The sequence below is a fragment of the Aptenodytes patagonicus genome, chromosome 3 (genome assembly GCF_965638725.1).
Source record: "Aptenodytes patagonicus chromosome 3, bAptPat1.pri.cur, whole genome shotgun sequence".
Lineage (NCBI taxonomy): Eukaryota > Metazoa > Chordata > Aves > Sphenisciformes > Spheniscidae > Aptenodytes > Aptenodytes patagonicus.
Window position 1 is genome coordinate 37,947,953 of NC_134951.1, and position 22,523 is coordinate 37,970,475.

General features: G+C 42.9%; 1 protein-coding gene across 1 annotated transcript in view; it reads right to left on the bottom strand.

Annotated features, from left to right (window-relative positions):
• IMPG1 (interphotoreceptor matrix proteoglycan 1) overlaps positions 1–22,523 on the bottom strand; it is a 69,811-nt gene that overhangs the window by 17,348 nt on the left and 29,940 nt on the right. The window contains exons 10-12 of the mRNA XM_076335448.1: positions 20,942–21,195; positions 19,405–19,481; positions 18,388–18,913 (exon numbers count right to left, since the gene is read on the bottom strand). Of these exons, the coding sequence (XP_076191563.1) occupies positions 18,388–18,913; positions 19,405–19,481; positions 20,942–21,195 (857 nt within the window). The remainder of the gene's footprint in view (positions 1–18,387; positions 18,914–19,404; positions 19,482–20,941; positions 21,196–22,523) is intronic.

A 22,523-nucleotide genomic window follows, 5' to 3' on the forward strand; every position in this document is an offset into this window, starting at 1 on the left:
TTCACTGATGTAAATTAGGTGGTCCTACTCAACTTACACAAAGTTTTCAGTACAGAGAAAGAATTCCCTTTATGGAATGTCTGAGGGTTAATATATTCATTGATCCATGTCTCTTTGTGAAATGCAAGCTCCCTTAGCCTTCATGGAAGTCAGTCAGTAGCAAAAGGGAGTCACATCTGCCTTTAGCAATTTCATGTTTGGTCACTGTACCTGTAAGAGCCCTCTGCAATATCAGTTTCTTGTACAATTGCAAATTCATTTTTTCTTTGATTACCATTTTCACATGCATTGGCCAATGCATGGCTGAAAAACAGTAATTCACCTTGCCATTTTCTGTTTTATTAAGGACTTTCTTTACTTCAATTAGCTATCTGTTAATAGTTTTCTCATTAAAGCTTTTTGCAAGTTTTTTGAATAAGCCAATTTCTTTAAAGCTTTGAAATAATACAATAAATACATTTAATGTATGATTTTTTAAAACTTTTTCATCTTCAAAATAGTCATTTAAGTACAACAGGTGGAAATACAATAGGTATAAAATTAATTGGGCAAGCTTACTTTATAGACCTGTGTCAAATTCATATACTGAGAGACTTGACTGTTAAATTTTAATGACTGTCTTTGGCGTCCTCATGCTTCAGCAGTTCTAAAGGATTAAGCATTTCAGAAACATGTAAGTACTTTGAACAGTACAGGAATAGCCGGTGTTTAAAGCATTCCCAAAGCTCTGAGTAGCAATGTTTGACTTCATTCAGCACTGAAACTATGCAATGGAAGCATCTGCAGAAAAGAGACTGGAGAAGTCAGTGATAATCTGTTAAACCTGGGCCTGAACCATCATCCCACTACAATCTCTCCACTGACTTCAAGAGCTGCTGCACCTGGTTACGGTGACTGCTCTGCCTCTCTAAGTTAAGACTCAGAAAAGATGCAGAAACATCCATTTGCCTCAGCACTCTTCTGAGTACAGCAGAAGAAAAGTCAGTATTTCCATATTAATTGCTTTAGGCAGGTAGCAGTATTCACACTTGTAATTAAGGCATTATAAAGTTGGGTGTTAAGGCAGTATTCCTGTGTTTTAAAAGAATACTATTTAAAAGAATACAGGCAGGTGTATAATTAGACACCTTGTATGGACAGTAGGTCAGTGGTAGGTTATTTCCATAACACGACAAGTCACTTTTACCATTTACAGAACCTTTACCTCATCTGCTACTGAGATTGCCAGATAAACTGACATTCTAGTGCTCAAGCACTCTAAAAGTCAGTTTTCTGATTAAAGTCCTCACTAAGGAAATGATTCAACTGAGATTAGAATACTCTTGTGAAGTAGAATCATAGAATCATTAAGGTTGGAAAAGACCTCTAAGATCATCGAGTCCAACCGTCAACCCAACAACACCATGCCCACTAAACCATGTCCCTAAGCGCCTCATCTACACGTCTTTTAAATACTTCCAGGGATGGTGACTCAACCACTTCCTTGGGCAGCCTCTACCAATGCTTGACAACCCTTTCGGTGAAGAAATTTTTCCTCACGTCCAATCTAAACCTCCCCTGGTGCAACTTGAGGCCATTTCCTCTCGTCCTATTGTTTGTTACTTGGGAGAAGAGACCGACACCCACCTCGCTACAACCTCCTTTCAGGTTGTTGTACAGCACGATAAGGTGTCCCCTGAGCCTCCTTTTCTCCAGGCTAAACAACCCCAGTTCCCTCAGCCGCTCCTCAGAAGACTTGTTCTCCAGACCCTTCACCAGCTTTGTTGCCCTTCTCTGGACATGCTCCAGCACCTCAATGTCTTTCCTGTAGTGAGGGGCCCAAAACTGAACACAGTATTCGAGGTGCGGCCTCACCAGTGCCGAGTACAGGGGCACGATCACTTCCCTACTCCTGCTGGCCACACTAGTTCTGATACAGGCCAGGATGCCATTGGCCTTCTTGGCCACCTGGGCACACTGCTGGCTCATGTTCAGCCGGCTGTCAACCAGCACCCCCAGGTCCTTTTCCGACAGGCAGCTTTCCAGCCACTCTTCCCCAAGCCTGTAGCGCTGCATGGGGTTGTTGTGGCCCAAGTGCAGGACCCGGCACTTGGCCTTGTTGAATCTCATACAGATGGCCTGGGCCCATCGATCCAGCCTGTCCAGGTCCCTCTGCAGAGCCTTCCTACCCTCGAGCAGATCAACGCTGCCGCCCAACTTGGTGTCATCTGCAAACTTACTGAGGGTGCACTCGATCCCCTCGTCCAGATCATTGATAAAGATATTGAACAAGACTGGCCCCAAAACTGAGCCCTGGGGAACACCGCTTGTGACCGGCCGTCAACTGGATTGAACTCCATTCACCAACTCTCTGGGCTCGGCCGTCCAGCCAGTTTTTTACCCAGCGCAGAGTACACCTGTCTAAGCTGTGAGCCGCCAGCTTCTCTAGGAGAATGCTGTGGGAGACGGTGTCAAAGGCCTTGCTGAAGTCCAGGTAGACCACATCCACAGCCTTTCCCTCATCCACTAGGCGGGTCGCCTGGTCATAGAAGGAGATCAGGTTGGTCAAGCAGGACCTGCCTCTCATGAACCCGTGCTGGCTGGGCCTGATGCCCTGGTTGTCCCGCTCATGCCTTGTGAGCGCCCTCAAGATGAACCGCTCCATAATCTTCCCCGGCACCGAGGTCAGGCTGACAGGCCTGTAGTTCCCTGGATCCTCCTTCCGGCCCTTCTTGTAGATGGGCATCACATTGGCAAGCCTCCAGTCGCCCGGGACCTCCCCCGTTAACCAGGACTGCTGATAAATGATGGAGAGTGGCTCGGCGAGCTCCTCCACCAGCTCCCTCAGCACTCTCAGGTGGATCCCATCCGGCCCCATAGACTTGTGAGCATCCAGGTGGCGTAGCAGGTCATTGACTGCTTCCTCTTGGATTACGGGGGGTTCATCCTGCTCGCCGTCCCTGTCTTCCAGCTCAGGGGGCTGAATACCCTGAGGAGAACTGGTCTGCCTGTTAAAGACTGAGGCAAAGAAGGCATTGAGTACCTCAGCCTGTTCCTCATCCTTGGTGACAATGTTCCCCCCCGCATCCAATAAGGGATGGAGATTCTCCCTGGCTCTCTTCTTGTCATTAATATATTTGTAAAAACATTTTTTGTTGTCTTTAACGACAGCAGCCAGATTGCGTTCTAGCTGGACTCCTGCCTTTCTCATTTCCTCTCTGCATGACCTAACGAGATCCCTGTACTCTTCTTGAGTCACCTGCCCCTTCTTCCACAAGCGGTAAACTCTCCTTTTTTTCCTGAGTCCCAGCAAGAGCTCCCCGTTCAGCCAGGCCGGTCGTCTTCCCCGCCCGTTCTTCTTACGGCATACGGGGACAGCCTGATCCTGCGCCTTTAAGACTTCCTTCTTGAAGAACATCCAGCCTTCCTGGACCCCTTTGCCCCTCAGGACTGTCTCCCAAGGGACTCTCTCAACCAGCGTCCTGAACAGGCCAAAGTCCGCCCTCCGGAAGTCCATGGTTGCGGTTTTGCTGGCCACCCTCCTTACTTCACCAAGAAGGGAGAATTCTATCATGTCATGGTCGCTAAGCCCAAGACGGCCTCCGACCACCACATCTCCCACCAGTCCTTCTCTGTTTGTAAACAGCAGGTCGAGCGAGGCACCTCCCCTGGTAGGCTCACTTACCAACTGCGTCAGGAAGTTGTCTTCCACACACTCCAGGAACCTCCTAGACTGCTTCCTCTCTGCCGTGTTGTATTTCCAGCAGATGTCTGGGAAGTTGAAGTCCCCCACGAGAACAAGGGCTAGCGATTGAGAGACTTCTCCCAGCTGCTTGTAGAACGCTTCATCCACCTCTTCATCCTGGTTGGGTGGTCTATAACAGACTCCCAGCAGGATATCTGCCTTGTTGGCCTTCCCCCTCATCCTTACCCATAAACACTCAACCATATCATCATCACAATCGTTGAGCTCTAGACAATCGAAACACTCCCTAACATACAGGGCCACCCCACTGCCTCTCCTTTCTTGCCTGTCCTTTCTGAAGAGTTTATAGCCATCCATTGCAGCACTCCAGTCGTGAGAGTCACCCCACCATGTTTCCATGATGGCTACTATATCATAGTTTTCCTGCTGCACAATGGCTTCCAGCTCCTCCTGTTTGCCGCCCATGCTGCGTGCATTGGTGTAGATGCACTTGAGCTGGGCTATCGATTTGGCCCCCAGCATTGGCATGCCACCCCTAGGACTGGCATGCCACAAGTAGGGGAATTAGTAAATACATTTACAATGAAAACATGTTTAAAATGCCAGAGGCTGCTGTGATTATTATTTATTGTAAGCTATTTTCTGTTGAAATTCTGCACTATTTGCTACCATAGTAAAATCATATTAAAATATGTAAGATACCATGCTAAACTGAGAAGTCTGGACTTGATTGGTATTCACATCAATGAATTAAATAGCGAAGCAAAAGTGAGAAGCGGTGATTTTGCAAATATGAATACACTTTTACAAAGGAATGGAATCAAAGCTGAATAAGAAACATCTCGCTTAAAACCATAGCTTCAGAAGGATTCTTATTCCCTTATGCCTGTTGTTGACTGGTCTACAATTAAATTTGAAAAACTTATTTAATGAGTTTAAAATAACAAAGTCTGTGTGAAAATAACTTAAAGCTTTACAAACACCTGGAAACATAAAGAAGCATCCATCTAAATGTTGCAAATACTCCTGTGTGCCACTGTAACGATTTTGGAGTTGCCCAAATGGAGAACCTGGAATACTATTTTTGATTTATTTTACTTTAGAATGATTAGAAACAAAATCTGACAGGTTACAACACTTATCCTTCAGAATTGAAAGTACCCTCCAAATCCCTGCCCTCTTTATCTATTTTTCGCAACTGTGTGATAGGAAAAAAAAAGAGCAAATTTTTGTAGGTGATGGGACCATCAGACAGTTTTGTAGTATTGAAGTTTATTAGTTTGCAAAACAGTAAAGACAAAATAGAAGTCACACGATATAAATTCAAGTAATGTGTTGACCCAAGGACCTAAAAACAGAAAAGACAAACATGAAATTAGAAAGTTAAAGCCCATGACTCTCTTAAAATCTTGTCATCAGATGAGCACTTTAAGACTTGCCAAGAAAAATGAAAACACCGAATACACTTTTTTTTTCCCATACTATGTAGTCACTTGTATGTGAAAACCATGGAATTAATGGAATGAAAGTCACAGAATGAGGAGTATTTTATTTTTCTAAACTGTTGTGCCTTGGATGTAGGTAATCTGATTTTTCTCACAGTTTTGAAATGGAACAAGTGACTCTGTGTTGAGTCACTTGTTGTTGAGTCAACATTACTTGAATTACATTACTTGAGAGAGAGATGGAAGGAGATATTTACCTGGGAAGATCCTGCTCGTTTTACACTATGTTGCATTGTAACAATACATTTCAATTTTAGTGATATTGATAATGACTTTGGACCAGCAAGGACAGGTAGCCTGGGAGGAATACAGAGAAATTGTCCGAGCAGCCAGGGATCAAGTTAGGAAAGCTAAAGCCCTGATAGAATTAAATCTGGCCAGGGATGTCAAGGGCAACAAGAAAAGATTCTATAGGTACGTCAAGGATAAAAGGAAGACAAGGGAAAATGTGGGCCCTCTCTGGAACAAAACGGGAGACCTGGTTACGTGGGATACGGAGAAGGTGGAGGTACTCAATGACTTTTTTGCCTCAGTCTTCACCAGCAAGTGCTTGAGCCTCACCGTCCAAGCCGCAGAAGGCAAAGGCGGGGACTGGGAGAATGAAGAGCTGCCCACTGTGGGAGAACATCAGGTTCGAGACCATCTAAGGCACCAGAAGGTGCTCAAGTCCATGGGACCTGATGAGATCGATCTGCGGGTCCTGAAGGAACTGGAGGATGAAGTTGCTAAGCCAATATCCATTGTATTTGAGAAGTTGTGGCAGTCCGGTGAAGTTCCCACTGACTGGGAAAGGGGGAACATAACCCCCATTTTTAAAAAGGAAAAGAGGAAGGCCTGGAGAACTACAGGCCAGTCGGTCTCACCTCTGTGCCTGGGAAGATCATGGAACAGATCCTCCTGGAAGCTATGCTAAGGCATATGGAGGACAGGGAGGTGATTCGAGACAGCCAGCATGGCTTCACCAAGGGCAAGTCCTGCCTGACTAACCTAGTGGCCTTCTATGATGGACTGACTACATCAGTGGACAAGGGAAGAGCTACGGATGTCGTCTATCTAGACCTCTGTAAGGCCTTTGACATGGTCCCCCACAATATCCTTCTCTCTAAACTGGAGAGGTATGGATTTGATGGGTGGACTGTCCAGTGGGTGAGGAATAGGTTGGATGGTCACATCCAGAGGGTAGTGGTGAATGGCTCAATGTCCAGATGGAGACTGGTGACGAGTGGCGTCCTGCAGGGGTCCGTACTGGGACCAGTACTGTTTAATATCTTCATCAATGACATAGACAGTGGGATCGAGTGAACCCTCAGCAAGTTTTCAGATGACACCAAGCTGAGTGGTGCGGTTGACACGCCAGAGACGGGATGCCATCCAGAGGGACCTGGACAAGCTTGAGAAGTGGGCATGAGGTTTAACAAGGCCAAGTGCAAGGTGCTGCACCTGGGTCAGGGCAACCCCCAGCATCAATCCAGGCTGGGGGATGAAGGGATTGAGAGCAGCCCTGCCGAGAAGGACTTGGGGGTACTGGTGGATGAAAAGCTGGACATGAGCCAGCAATGTGCACTCACAGCCCAGAAGGCTGATCGTATCCTGGGCTGCATCAAAAGAAGTGTGGCCAGCAGGTCGAGGGAGGTGATTCTGCCCCTCTACTCTGCTCTGGTGGGACCCCACCTGGAGTACTGGGTCCAGCTCTGGAGCCCTCAGCATAAGACAGACGTGGACCTGTTGGAGCGGGTCCAGAAGAGGGCCATGAAAATGATCAGGGGGGTGGAACACCTCTCCTATGAAGAAAGGCTGAGAGAACTGGGGTTGTTCAGCCTAGAGAAGAGAAGGCTTTGGGGAGACCTTATTGCAGCCTCTCAGTACTTAAAGGGGACTTATAAAAAAGATGGTGGCAGACTTTTTAGCAGGGCCTGTTGTGACAGGACAAGGGGGAATGGCTTTAAATTAAAGGGGGGTAGATTTAGACTAGATATAAGGAAGAAATTTTTTATGCTGAGGGTGGTGAAACACTGGCAGAGGTTGCCCAGAGAGGTGGTGGATGCCCCATCCCTGGAAACCTTCAAGGTCAGGTTAGATGGGGCCCTGAGCAACGTGATCTAGTTGAAGATGTCCCTGCTGATTGCAGGGGGGTTGGACTAGATGACCTTTAGAGGTCCCTTCCAACCCAAACTACTCTATGATTCTATGATTCTAGGTGAGTAGGTTGAGGAGCATCAGGGAGTGTGAGAGAGAGATCGACTACTGGAATCTCACCCTACCTTCCCTGAGATGGGCCCAAGAGGCAGACAGGATGCATGATATGGAGGATTCCCTATCATCTCTCTGCCTAACTGAACGTAGTGACTTAAGGGATAGGGGGCAATGGTGACAAGTTCCTGCCTGGTGCAGCAGGCGCATCTCCTCTGTGACTACCCCACCTTCCCAGGTGCCCTTGCATAATAGGTATGAGGCTCTGCAAGTGGAACCAAACAATAACAAGGAAGCTGGTTCATCTAGCTTGGAGATGTTGCCAAAGTTAAGTCGGCCTACGCCCTGTGTCAAAACTGCTTCCACAAAGAAAAAAAGATCGGTCATTGTCATAGGAGACTCCCTTCTGAAGGGAACAGAAGGCCCAATATGCAGACTGGACCCATTTCTTAGGGAAGTCTGCTGCCTCCCTGGGGCCTTGGTTAAAGAAGTGAAGAGAAAACTTCCTACCCTGGTACGGCCCTCAGATTGTTATCCATTATTGATTTTTCAGGTAGGCAGCAATGAAGTTGCAACAAGACTGAGGGCAATCAAGAGAGACTTCAGGGCCTTGGGACGACTGGTTAAGGGATCAGGAGCACAAGTAGTATTCTTCTCTATCCTTCCAGTTGCAGGGAATGATGCGGGAAGAAACAGGAACAGTCAGCAGATCAATACCTGGCTTCAAGCCTGGTGTCACCAGCAGAACTTGGGATTTTTTGATCATGGGTTGGTCTACACGACACCAGGCCTGCTGGTGCCAAACGGGGTACACCTGTCTCAAAGAGGGAAAAGGATCTTTGCACAGGAGTTAGCAGGGCTCATTGAAAGAGCTTTAAACTAGATTTCAAGGGGGAAAGGGATAAAACCAGGCTCGCTAGAGATAAGCCTGGGGGTGGCACGCCAATGTTTGAGGGACGGTGTGCTAGTGAGTTCCTTCGGTCTACCGTCTCAGTGGAGGTAGGGGATGGAGATCCATGCAGCAGCAAAGATGCAAGGGTTATGGATGTGTTAGAAACCACGGAAGTGCCTGAGAATGGTCACATAGGAATTAGGGCTTCTTCCCCCAAAAAGGTGGTGGGATCAATAGCCCAACTGAAGTGCATCTACCACAATGCACGCAGCATGGGCAACAAACAGGAGGTGCTGGAAGCCATTGTGCAGCAGGAAAACTGTGATATAGTAGCCATCATGGAAACATGGTGGGATGACTTGCACAACTGGAGTGCTGCAACGGATGGCTATAAACTCTTCAGAAGGGATAGGCAAGGAAGGAGAGGCGGTGGGGTAGCCCTGTATGTTAGGGAGTGTTTTGATTGTCTAGGGCTCAATGATGGTGACGATAAGGTTGAGTGTTTACAGGTAAGGATGAGGGGGAAGGCCAACAAGGCAGATATCCTGCTGGGAGTCTGTTATAGACCACCCAACCAGGATGAAGAGGCAGATGAGATATTCGATAAGCAGCTGGGAGAAGTCTCACAATCGCTAGCCCTTGTTCTCGTGGGGGACTTCAACTTACCAGGTGTCTGCTGGAAATACAATACAGCAGAGAGGAAAGAGCCTAGGAGGTTCCTGGAGTGTGTGGAAGACAACTTCCTGACACAGCTGGTGAGTGAGCCAACTAAGGAAGGTGCCCCGCTGGACCTGTTGTTTGCGAACAGAGAAGGATTTGTGGGTGATGTGATGGTTGGAGGCCATCTTGGGCATAGCGATCACAAAATTATAGTTTTCAATTGTTGGAGAAGTAAGGAGGGTGGTCAGCAGAACTGCTACCTTGGACTTCTGAAGGGCAGACTTTGGCCTGTTTAGGAGCCTGCTTGACAGAGACCCTTGGGAGGCAGTCCTGAAGGGCAAAGGAGTCCAGGAAGGCTGGACATTCTTCAAGAAGGAAATCTTAAAGGCGCAGGAGCAGGCCATCCCCATGTGCTGAAAGATGGGCCAGTGGGGAAGAAGACCGGCCTGGCTGAATAGAGAGCTTTGGCTGGAACTCAGGAAAAAAAGGAGAGTTTATGACCTTTGGAAGAAGGGGCGGGCAACTCAGGAGGACTACAAGGATGTTGTGAGGTTATGCAGGAAGAAAATTAGAAGGTCCAAAGCCTAACTAGAACTTCATCTGGCTACTGCCGTAAAAGACAATAAAAAATGTTGCTATAAATAGATTAGCAACAAAAGGAGGGCTAAGGAAAATCTCCATTCTTTATTGGATGCGGGGGGAAACATAGTGACAAAGGATGAGGAAAAAGCTGAGGTACTTAATGCCTTCTTTGCCTCAGTCTTTAATGGTAAGACCAGTTGTTCTCGGGGTACCCAGCCCCCTGAGCTGGAAGACAGGAATGGCGAACAGGATGAACCCCCCATAATCCAAGGGGAAATGCTTAGCGACCTGCTCCATCACGTAGACACACACAAGTCTATGGGGCCAGAGGGGATGCACCCAAGAATACTGAGGGAGGTGGCGGAAGTGCTCACAAAGCCACTTTCAATCATTTATCAGCAGTCCTGGCTAACCAGGGAGGTCCCAGTTGAGTGGAGGTTAGCAAATGTGATGCCCATCTACAAGAAGGGCCGGAAGGAGGATCTGGGAAACTACAGGCCTGTCAGCCTGACCTCGGTGCTAGGGAAGGTTATGGAGCAGATCATCTTGAGTGCCATCACACGGCACTTACAGGACAACCAGGTGATCAAGCCCAGTCAGAATGAGTTTATGAAAGGCAGGTCCTGCTTGACTAACCTGATCTCCTTCTATGACAAGGTGACCCACTTAGTGGATGAGGGAAAGGCTGTGGGTATTGTCTACCTGGACTTTAGCAAAGCTTTTGACACCATTTCCCACAGCATTCTCCTGGAGAAACTGGCTGCTCATGGTTTGGACAGGCATACTCTTCACTGGGTAAAAAACTGCCTGGGTGGCTGGGCCCAAAGAGTTGTGGTGGATGGTGTTAAATCCAGTTGGCGGCTGGTCACAAGTGGTGTTCCCCAGGGCTCAGTTTTGGGGCCAGTTCTGTTTAATAACTTTATCAATGATTTGGATGAGGGGATCAAGTGCACCCTCAGTAAATTTACAGACGACACCAAGTTGGGTGGGAGTGTTGATCTGCTTTAGTGTAGGAAGGCTCTGCAGAGGGACCTGGACAGGCTGGATCGATGGGCCCAGACCAACTGTATGAGATTCAACAAGGCCAAGTGCCGGGTCCTGCACTTCGGCCACAACAACCCCATGCAGCGCTACAGGCTTGGGGAAGAGTGGCTGGAAAGCTGCCTGTCGGAAAAGGACCTGGGGGTGTTGGTCGACAGCTGGCTGAATATGAGCCGGCAGTGTGCCCAGGTGGCCAAGAAGGCCAATGGCATCCTGGCCTGTATCAGAACTAGTGTGGCCAGCAGGAGTAGGGAAGTGATCGTGCCCCTGTACTCGGCACTGGTGAGGCCACACCTCGAATACTGTGTTCAGTTTTGGGCCCCTCACTACAAGAAAGACATTGAGGTGCTGGAGCATGTCCAGAGAAGGGCAACAAAGCTGGTGAAGGGTCTGGAGAACAAGTCTTCTGAGGAGCGGCTGAGGGAACTGGGGTTGTTTAGCCTGGAGAAAAGGAGGCTCAGGGGACACCTTATCGTGCTGTACAACTACCTGAAAGGAGGTTGTAGCGAGGTGGGTGTCGGTCTCTTCTCCCAAGTAACAAGCGATAGGACGAGAGGAAATGGCCTCAAGTTGCACCAGGGGAGGTTTAGATTGGACGTGAGGAAAAATTTCTTCACCGAAAGGGTTGTCAAGCATTGGTAGAGGCTGCCCAAGGAAGTGGTTGAGTCACCATCCCTGGAAGTATTTAAAAGACGTGTAGATGTGGTGCTTAGGGACATGGTCTAGTGGTGGGCTTGGCAGTGTTAGGTTAATGGTTGGACTTGATGGTCTTAAAGGTCTATGATTCTATGCTTCTATGAAAAATGCCAGGCTGAGCTCAAAAATGGACCTTCTTACGCTGGAAGAATACTGAATCCTCTGAAGAGAGGACTGTAATAATTTTAGAAAATCAAAATTTTAATACCATTTGATTATAACAGGTTATTTCTCAAAGCCAACATTTCTAGCAAGGCCAAGGATTTTTAATGAGTGAAGGCAATGCATTAGTTAGGGCATGTTAGTCTTAGCAGTACCACTTTACCTGATATTTGTTCCACTGGACTATATGACATGTAAACTTCATTAGCTTTGTTCATTTATAACCTGGCAAAGGGTAGCCTTACACCCTCAGCCTAAAAATCTGTATTATTTACAGTGCAGGTGTGCACCTGTGGAAACAATGGGATAGCAATATATGCCTGCGTCCAGGGAAGAGACTTAAGAGTAAAAGGTATGAGTGAACAAGTGGCAGAGCACTGAGTTATATCTTCCTGCTATCTATATAGGTGGACAACGAGGTGTTACATTTTTTTATTATACATGTAGCTCAGAGGATTTGCCTCTGGATAAGCAAATTTTCTTAGCAGAAATATAAATAGTTTTCCGTGCTTCACACAGTAATTTCAATGAGTCATTGGAATTACCAATTGCATATAAAGTAAAGTTTCACTTGTTTTGGTTAATGTGTATTTATATTGCATATTTGGGGGGGCATGAATAAGAAATCATATTTGGAGGAAGCAAAGCTTAACCTTAAAGTAAAACTGAACTGAAGTGATTGGAGAGCTCAATAATTTAAACAAGTGATGTGTTAAATTGGGAAAATAGATAGTACTCTGTTTCCCTCATACCTTTTTGCTTGGATTAGTCATTTCATTTCAGCATTTTTAAGTATGTTTTGAAGACGTGATGCAGGTTTTGTTCTATTCAGGTTGTTCCTGCTGTTCCCAGCACGGAGATAGCTGAGCAGCAGACTGTCGTTAAATTTTGGCCATATGCTAATCACATACTCTAATATGTTTATGACTCTTCAGGATACCTGTAGTACTCCAAGTATGCAATTCTAACTTTATCACAACAGTGAACATACTATGAACTTTTTCTTAAATCTGACGTATCCTAATATGGGCCTGCTGAAACTTTTGCATTCAGCTTCATCTTCAATTCACAGATATCTTTTAGGTTAATCAATATCGTATATAATGCTTGAGAAAATGACGTAGCTAGACCTACCTGTTCACTTCTCCAAGCATCAGACTGAAGCAGCACCTCCATGAAAAGCATTCTTTGCACATCTGAAGCGGCAAGTGACAAATGAAAGGGCACAGAGTGGAACTGATGGGGGAGAATGTTGAGAAAAGCCTGTCAGTTTATGGTCAAAGAAAACATAAGAAAAACAAAAACATGCAAGGAAACAGAGGAGTTCTTACCCTGTATAACCATTGATGTGAAAAAACTGGTGAGCATTCCTGGCACAAAGAATGGGTGAATTCCAATCCTGGGAACATCCAGAGCAGTTCTTGCAAGAAGTAATGGGGTTTTCTTTTCCATGACAATGCTGGTTACGCCAAATAGAAAGCTATGCTAAGTAGAGATGGTGCTTAGGCAGCTGGGGATGAAGCAGAGGCAGAAAGAATCCCCAAACATCCAGAAAACTGAGTTTTTCTAGAGATTGCTTAGCAATAGTAGTGAGTGAGGAGTGCACGACTGAATTAACTGTTGGGCAGGAGGAAGATATCAAAGGGGACCACTCACAACAAGGCTGTGTGAACATGAGAAAAATTATGGAAATTAATGAGGCTCTTATCAGTTACACATACAGAGATGTGACCACCATCTACTCCTTATCAGTGTTTTTTTCTCACAGAAAAAACTCTGTGACACACCCTGCAGATTCTTCTTCTGTCAGAGTCTTTCTTGAGAGCTTGAGGATGATCCAGGCTGGTGAGACTGAGACGTAGTACAACAGAATAGCTGAAGTAATTTACTGCTAGCTTTATTTTGTCCTATGCTTCTGGAATAACTTCTCCAGAAATATTGCTTCCTCCATGATGGTCAGGATTTTGGGATAACCATTTACCTGGATTGTATAATTTGTTAGTAGCTACAATTAAAACAAATACAAATTAAAATTATTCTTACTGTTTAGGAAGTAAAAGTATATCATTATTGTTGTTACAGTGTTCATGAACTCTTTTATCTGTTTATACATTTGTTTGCATTTGTTTTACTGCTGAAATTTTCTTGGTTTTTGCAGTAACAGTCTGTCTAATACGTTACAGACGTGGCTTCCTTTCTGAATGGTCATACTGTTTTAGATAGAGTCACAAGAATGCTGCAAAGAGAGGGAGAAGAAATTTAACCATACAGAAGAGATACTGATGAGTTAACTCCAGAGGGGAAAAAAAATATGAAGAAAGAGGAACGCTAGAGAACACTGAACAGGCATAATCTCAGACAGTAGAAAAAAGTAGGTTTTTTGCACTGGTTGTAAATGGAAAATAGAAATAGCCTAGATTTTGAAGGGGCTACAGCAAAGAAAAACCTTTTTGAGTAGTCAAATGTTTAAACCACAACATCTGATCCAGGCATTTCAGAACTTTTCAGTAAGAGGTCTGAAAATTTGTACCAGGGTTTCTCTCTTAATTCTATTGAGAAATCTCAAAACAGAATTTGAAATTCAAAGGTTAGGCTTACTTTAAAGACAGCTTAGCATCTTCCTAGTAGTTCTGGCTACTTCAAGGGGTGGAGTAACTGCCATCACCATTTGGCGAGCACAGCTGTCTAACCTCACTGGCCTGCTCTTTACTGCTCATGGACGGCATCACTGTCCAGAATGAGCACAGTACCATCTGAAAGAAGCTCCACACCTGCTCCTGGCTCATTCCTATCACTGTCTGCCCAAGCCTGACAAATCCCACCCTGCGTGGCTTAAAAGGACACCTCTTGTTAGTTTGACTCCTCGTCCCCCACCTGTTTTTTACTCTCCTTTCCCTAGACGATGTATGCAGAACTTTGTGTGTATTTGTATGTGTGAGGCTGAGTCTGATTGTCTTTTTGGGAGCTGTGAAATAATTTTTTTTGTTGCTTTGCTCAGTGACCTCAGGTAGGCGCAATTAAAGTAGTTGGTGTAGGTTGTAGACATTCGGTGTTCAGGAATCTGTAGTAATGTTCAGTCTGTAGTTACACGTATGTGATAACCAATGCAATAAAGACCATCTGTGAAACATACAGCTGATGAGGACACCTAAAAGAATCTCAAACTACGTTATTTCTGCTAGCCAGCTCTTCCTTTCATGGTAAAGAAGAGTGAATTGAATGTTCTAAATGTGATGAAGAGAATTTCCTCCATCTTCTGGACTGTAGGGTGGGGAAATGGCTGGAAATTAATGTAGTAGAATTGCAGGCAACTGTTTAAACCCTGACCCTCTGTCCAACCTTATACAGCACTGTCTAAGTAGTTCCTGCTGTTTCACACCAGCAACAGTTAAAAGGTGGTTGTTTTTTTTTTTTTAAATATTACTAAGAAACGTGGCTATGAAATGCAGCCAGGCACAAAGTGTGAAAAATTCTGTATCTGCTGGTGAGGAATTCTGCTTGCCATATTAAAATTAATATCACTGACACTGTAAACTTTAATAAAACCTCTGTCATAAATGTTGCTAAGTCCTGAATTTCCAGGTCAAATTCTATCAGTTCTTATGAAATATCTAGGAAAATAAAAGAATACAGGAAATGCTGTACACAGGACTTCCAGAATTGAAAAAGCTATAAAAAAAGTTTTAAAGAGTATACAGTATTTACTCTTTTAAGGACTGAGTAAATAGATTTTCAACATCTCTCTTCTGTTAAGTATGCAGTATGTTTTGTGTGCGGTAAGATTTTAAGCAAATATAATAACTACAGTTTTGCGTTACTGCTAACATGGCATCCCTTCTTTTTAGACAGGGAACAGTCATTTTTCTCCTTCTACTCAGTTGCAGAGATGATGATGGAATTCTTATATTCTAGTGCTTGTTTTAGACATAACTTGTGTTCACCAAGGAGGCACAAGATAGTGGGCCTTATTTTGGGGAAGCTTTTTTTTACAGCTCTAGACAGTTCATTCTGTTTTGCAGATTGACAGGTTCCAACCCAAATGTGCAACAGTGTTTAAAGGGTCAGTACCAGGTGCTTACAGGATCAAACCTGCACTTAAAGAATATCCACACCTCTTTAAGCGAACAATCCCATGTTCTCTGGGCACTGGCAATAATGGCTTTAGGAAGAAGAAAAACCTTTATATATTTTTTTATTGAATTTCAAATTATATGAGAAAAACTTGTTGAGGAAATCTGGGTTAGTAAGAGGTGAACTTTCCATTTGTATTTTCCTTTGTAAAATTTCCCTTGGTCCTGATATTTGCCTGATGACATTGAAACTCATTAAACTATGCAATATATTGTCTCTGAGGATCATTTAGAAACACATAATCTAATCCCCATTTTGATCTGAGGTATCAGGGCCTGTGCGAGTGTCAAATGAACTGTGGTCCCACACTGTCACTGGGGAACAATCAAGCAAACTTGAACCTTGGGGCCAGAGAGAGGTCCATCTCCTTATCCCTCCTCCCATCCAGTGAAAAACAGTCAGGCAGTAACTATAATAAATTGCAATAAACAAATTCTTTACAATTTTTGATCTGAAGAAAAAGAATGGAACTAGTATCTTCAGCATAAGTTGCTCTGCATTTTTGGTGAGTCAAATACCCTCTGCTGCTTCTCTTCAGTCATTTGGAGCTGTTAGGCTACAAGGTTTTTCAGCTATTTAGCAAATTGTGAAATAGATACGTGGTTTTATGTGGGTTTTATGACATCAAATCCCTAACCCAATGAGTGAGTAGAATGAAAAATGCATATGACCTTTTTTTCCCCTGCAAATGTAACACTTTTCCACAGTTATAATGAATGAAATTTAAAGGTATGCTGTACTGTTATTTGAAAGTATGCTGTGCTTTTATCAGTAGCACTACAAGACTTCACAGCATGTATTTGAAAATAGTTGTGTTTAACACTTGTCATCAAAAACGTGATTTTCAGGAACATTTCACAACTGATTCTTATAAGGAGCGATTTTCTAATCTTTAAGTCACTCTGCTAATCATAAAGTATTTGCCTTTTCCTCACTTCTGAACTCTGTGTATAAAGGCAAGACTACAGAACAGGAAGTTCTTATTCAGTACACAAACTGCCAGGTACAACAACATGACCATGGAATATGCTATGCTCTTCCCTGTCCAGAGGTGATTATTGTATGATCCCAAGTGGCAACTTTTACATTATTTATTCTTTAAAATGCTGATCTTGTTATTTACTGGATCCAGAAAGAACAATACTATAGACAGTACACTACATGGGCATTCCTCCTTCTCACATTTCTGCTGTGGGGACCCATCGTAAAGGACGTTATAACCACGCAGTGGGGTATTTCCGATCAGCTATGCAAACGTTGCCTGTTTGCCTTACAGGATGTGGCTGGGCAGCAGGGATGAAAGTGCCTTCTTGCTGTTTCTGGGCATGCTGGGCCAGTAGGAACATCTTGAAAGGGGGAGGAGGGTTCATTATGCTCACTCCAAAGGCCAAGGACTGAGCAAGGAGGGAGCTGGCAGAACAGGGACAGAGTAGAGCCTCCTATGGGAGCAGGGGACTTCCCTGAAGCAGGGAGCAAACTTACAAGCTTTGAGGATGACATTCTTGGGGATCCAGAAGCACTGAGTGTGGTTGTGCAAACTAATGTGGGAATTTTGCCACTGAATTTGTTTTTTGTATGTTCTTCTTTGCAGATTTTTTAGTATTGCTTAGAGACTACGTGGGGACTTCAGAGAATCCTGCTGATTCATATGAAGTTCTTACCTGCCCTCTGCTTTTCTGTTGAGAGGGTCAGTCAAAAATCTGAGACAAAGCACATCTGAATATTCATCAAAGAACTAATTCCTCCCATGTGTTTGTAGCGACCTCTTGCATCTCACACAGCTAGCACAGGCTTCTTAGAAGTGTAAGTAAAATTAAAGTTTACTGACCTAATGCTGAGTTGGTGAGGCCAGGTCAGGGAGCAGGAGAGGGAGCAGACAAGAGCTGGGACAGACAGAGGGCAACAACAGGAACCGTGCTTTCGCTGCTTTGCCAGTGGAGGCTGCTGTCCCATAAAATCCAGTTACCCCCACACCACAGTTCTCCACAGTGTCTAGCATGGCTTTCCAAGCTGCTGATGGTGGTGATGGAGGCAGCAGCCTTTATTGACATTTTGCTGTTCTAGGGGAAAGCCTAATTTGCCTGTGCCCTAAAGATGACCCTACTATCTTTGCCCGAACTTTTGTCATCTGCAGGGTCAACACTTTTCTGATAACTGTGGGAAACATGTCTATCATGTATTTTTCATTTTAAAGGCTAAATTATACAGACTTTTCTCCACCCAGACAAATGTATGTATATACTTTTTTGATTTACTATGTGCTTTTTCTCATATATCTGGGTGCCTCTAAAAAACCCGACTGTATGGATAACACTGAATAAACAAACATCGAAAACAGAAATTTTTAAAAGTTTTTCACATTCATCAGACTTGTAGATATGCAAACTTTTCTGACCCATTATACCCTTTGCTTGGAATAAATTATTCCATGATACTCTTGCTGCTATCATGCAGATCTGTCTGTAGAACCCAAAGTAATTTACCATGTTTTAAATAGCGGAATTTTTTCTGTTAGCCTGGAATTTCATTTTTTTTTTTCTGTCATGTCTTTTTGCTTTGCCTTTTTGAATTTTTACCATAATACCCTGTAGAAAGCGTGCCTTATCCTTAGGCATTTTTTGTTGGGTTGGGTGGGGTTTTTTTTGCTTTGACAACCTTGAAGTCAGGTACATTAGGATTTTCCTGAAGTGGGTATCAGAAATGTAAATTTTTCACCTTTGATGGGCCAGAAAAATTTCTGTCACAACTGAAAGGAATGCTTACTGTACTTGTATGTGACTGTATGTGTAATAACAACTAGATCTGTCTTACTCTCCCTTATGGAAAAATCTTTTGTGTCTTACCTTGTCCAAACAGACTACCTCGGTCAGCTTCCTTGAAAGGTGGTTCTGTTATATCAGTCAGTTCTTTCTTCTCCTCAGCTTCACTATTCTCATCTCCAGCTTGCAGGAGACTAGGTGGGGTAAAGCTACCTGTGGTATAAACTGCCAGTGTGGTAGCCTGCTCCGTTGGAGATTCATAGCCATCGGTGAATAAGTCATTGCTAGCAGAATCATCTGCTGGAGGAGGCAAATAGGAAGCCTCTGGTTTTGGAGGACTGCTCATGCTAACCAGAGCATTGAAAGGCACTGTGAAACTTTGGTGGTCAGTAGTGATATCTTCTGTGTCTGGAGGAGATTTGTCCTGAAATGGTTGTCTGGAGGGTTTGGTAGGGAACACAGGTTCAGATGAAACAAAATTATTAAAGTCTTCAGCGGCACTTAGCACAGGGATTCCAGTTGTAAATTCACTGACCAAGATGCCTCCTGTTTGGTCCACTGTTGCTGGGCTGGGGTAACCTAGTGGGAGTTCCACACTCATGGAGTCCTCCTGAAAAAGTTTTTAGAAAGCAGCTTTCATTATTATGTTTAACTTTCATTGCTAAAAAGGCCAGCAATCTTTAGCCACAGGAGCTTGCAAACAGCATGAAGTCATGGGATGTATAAAATGTTTGGCATGTGCATGTGATCCTAAACACATTGCCTGTAATTTTAAAAATGGTCAAAGAAGGATGACTTTCACTGTCCCTGTCAATTGCTCTCCTTCTGTCATTGAGATGTACTGCTGAACTGGTGAGACATTGTTTACTTTGTAATTAAAACTGGAAAAGGTAATCAAGCAGTAATATTCACTTGTAAATGCTCTAAACAGTATCTCTGTTGCAGTATAACACCACAACATTCATCCTTACAGCATTTATAAAAGGCAGATATGTATTTTAGCATAAGAGCCTTTTTCTGTATATTTATGTACATCTTAACATTGTTTAATTTCATTTCTCATGGAGAAATAGATAAATATAACAACCCGTATGAACTTACCAGATCAGGGTCTGCCAGAGGAATAGTGACCATGGCCTGGATATCATTATCAAAATCACTAGGTGGTATAATAGATTCTGAAAGAAAAAAAATTAGAGAGAGAGAGCACAATATTTCGGCAGTGGCACACTGAAAACTGATCAAAACACATAAACTAAGTAAAAAACAGTATTAATACTATTCTCCATCAAAAAATTACTTTTTAAAATCCATGTTAAGAAGAGAGAGGCAGAAATTTCCATTTAAACTGGCAATTATGAGGAAAACAGGAATTTTATATGCAGTATTCTTTGTACTTTTTATTCAGTATAAATGGGATAGGTCTGTAGAGAGCTGAACCATGGAAGACTGCTTAAAATCAGCTGAAGTATGAACCGCTCAGTTAAATCCGCATGGGCTATGATGACATATTGTGTGGTCCATTAAGCCTAAATTCTTTTCAATTTTACCCAGAGTCCACACCATTGTTACTCTCAGTGTTTTGGCTTTAGTGCCAGTTGCTCCCTTCATCCCCTCAGAGGAGCTCTTTAAATGTACTTGCACTCAAGCTGTTTTTCTAAAACTGGTTACTAAAATTAACTAATAGGAAAAAGTTTATTAAAGTAGCTATTATTAAAGTGTTCTATATCCATGAAATTTTTTCTTGGGACTTTTAATCTACATTAAAATATAACATTTTATTCTTACAGAAAGTATTAGTACATCTAAATATTTTTTTAGCAAGAAAATGCTGCTGTTTGAAATGAAACACTACAGCTAAAATTTGGTGTGTGTTTTAAGATTGTTTTGGTAAATACACACATGAAAAAATATTTTAAATAATTTTCCCCATTTTTAACCCACCTCCCCAAAACTAGGGCTATGCTAGCTTTGAGAAAAAATATTGGTGGACTAGAAGGGGATATTTGTTAGCTGGATTACTGAACAGGATACAGCCCTTCAACCTTCTGCTGGAGGTTTTCACACCCAGCTTGTCATCTACACTCCCTCTGTGTTTCAGAGAGCAAAATGCACCTTTACAGTGTGATTCACACCACCGATTTTAGCTTGGGATCAAATGCTCTGTAAGGTGTCTGTCTCTCTGACTTCACTGGGAGGTTAGATGGCTTGCTTACAGTCGAGAATTAGCTTTCAGAAAGCTAAAATTATATTAGAGGAAGCCCTCACTTTTTGTCTTATTAAAAAAAGGAGACTGTCCATCCTGGGAAATTAAAATGATATAGTGAATATTTATAGTCTTTTTTTTTTTTTCTTCTCTTATTTGTCTTTGCAAAATATCCAGCTTTTCTAAACAAACAACCAAGAAAAATAGATCCTCCAATATGGTTGGAAGTCAGGCTGTATAATTATAAAGTACATTTTGCTATAAAATTTAACTTAGATCTGTGCATCCTTTGGGTGCTATGCAACACTTAGGAGAATGGGATACCTCAGATGAAAACAATCTGTTAGAGAAGCAAAGGAGACCTTACTGAAATAGCATCAGTTTGAAAGGGCAAGGTTCAGACTTGTGCCTGGCACTGTCCTGCCTACTGACCATCAGTAAACTGAAGCGTTCCAAGATCCATTGGCAGGGACTGGTCTTCGTGGAGTGCTATAGCAACCAGTTGCTGAAGGTCTGTGACCGTGAGTTTAGCTGCTGATATCTCCCTCTCTTCCTTTGGATAAAGTGGAATTTTTTCATTTTCAACCTTATTAGATCCAATAGTTGAGATGTCATCTTCTGTGCTTTTGATTTCTGAGCCATCTCTCTCAAAGTTTACCACATATCGTGCTATAGTGCTGCTTGATCTGCAAGGGGAAGATGCAAAAATGCCCAGTGCAGCAAAATAAGTTACTGGCTGAGGACTGATTTTACAACCAGACAAACAAAAATATATGCAAACATAACATATTATCTTCTGTAAAAATAATGCAGATATACTTCTTTCTAATGAGACTGTCATCTTCAAATTACTTTTGCTATACCTAAAGCTTAGCATAATTTTTAATAAAAATTCCAATATTGAATACAATTCTAAAAATGTTCTAACATAATCCAGTTTAATCTGACTACTCAGAGATCTGTAGAACTGGTAATATAGTTTGAAGTCATTGATTATTGGTTCAAACAGTCATAAATGCATGCTGGGGTTACTAGAAGCCATAATCACCTATTAATTATACAGGAACATATGAAAAGGGATTAGACAGTTCATAAAACCACAGATAAGCAAAAATCTTATCACATCTGGGGCAATTTTTTACTCTTTTTTGAAGAACAGCAAGAAAGTTAGTTAATGTGGCAAGCAAATCACTTTTCACAATGGGAGTTAGCTTTTCCAAGTCCAAATGAATAGCTTCTCCCTAGATGCACTTGTTTAACAGAAGTCTCAAATTTTCACAATTATTAATACATCACTTTTCATAAATGCTAAATTCACCTAATTAAAATGAAAAATAATGAGTACATTGTAAAACATTTGTACTCCACTATGTTGCTTTTTATAATATCAAATAACCGGAGAGAGAGGAATTTCACTTTATCTGGTACATGCTACACATTTACATTAATATGACATTGCAGGAATTCAGGAAAAGTATTAGACAATTCTTCCTTTTAAACTACGAATAAAAGAGAAATTCTGGGAACTGCTAGACAAATTATTCCCCAGCAGCACTTTTAAGCAACAGCAACAGACTCTCTAGCTGTTTGTATTACCGGTCAAAAGCTCCCTGCATTTTATCAAGCTAGTAACTGGTCTCTTTGCCATTCTCTCTGGCCTGATAGTGGAGATAACAAACCAAATTCTACATATTTATTGAAGATAACGTGTATATGGGAATACAGCTAGGAAACAGCAGATCAAAAATGAAAATTTAAATATTAAGTTCTCTATTTTTTTTCACTTTCAGTTTATGACTGGTAGAGATCTTTAGTCATCTGAATGTGAATTTTCTTAGGTCAAACAACTAACTTTCCTTCAGAGAGATCCTGACAAAATTTGATTACATGAACCTTTCAGATTAAGGTAAAAGCTGTCCCTGCTGCTTTATATCACAGATTTTGTACTTAGGCAGAACACAAATCGATTCACTTTGTCACATCAAGGTAAAGAACATTTATTGATGTATCTATC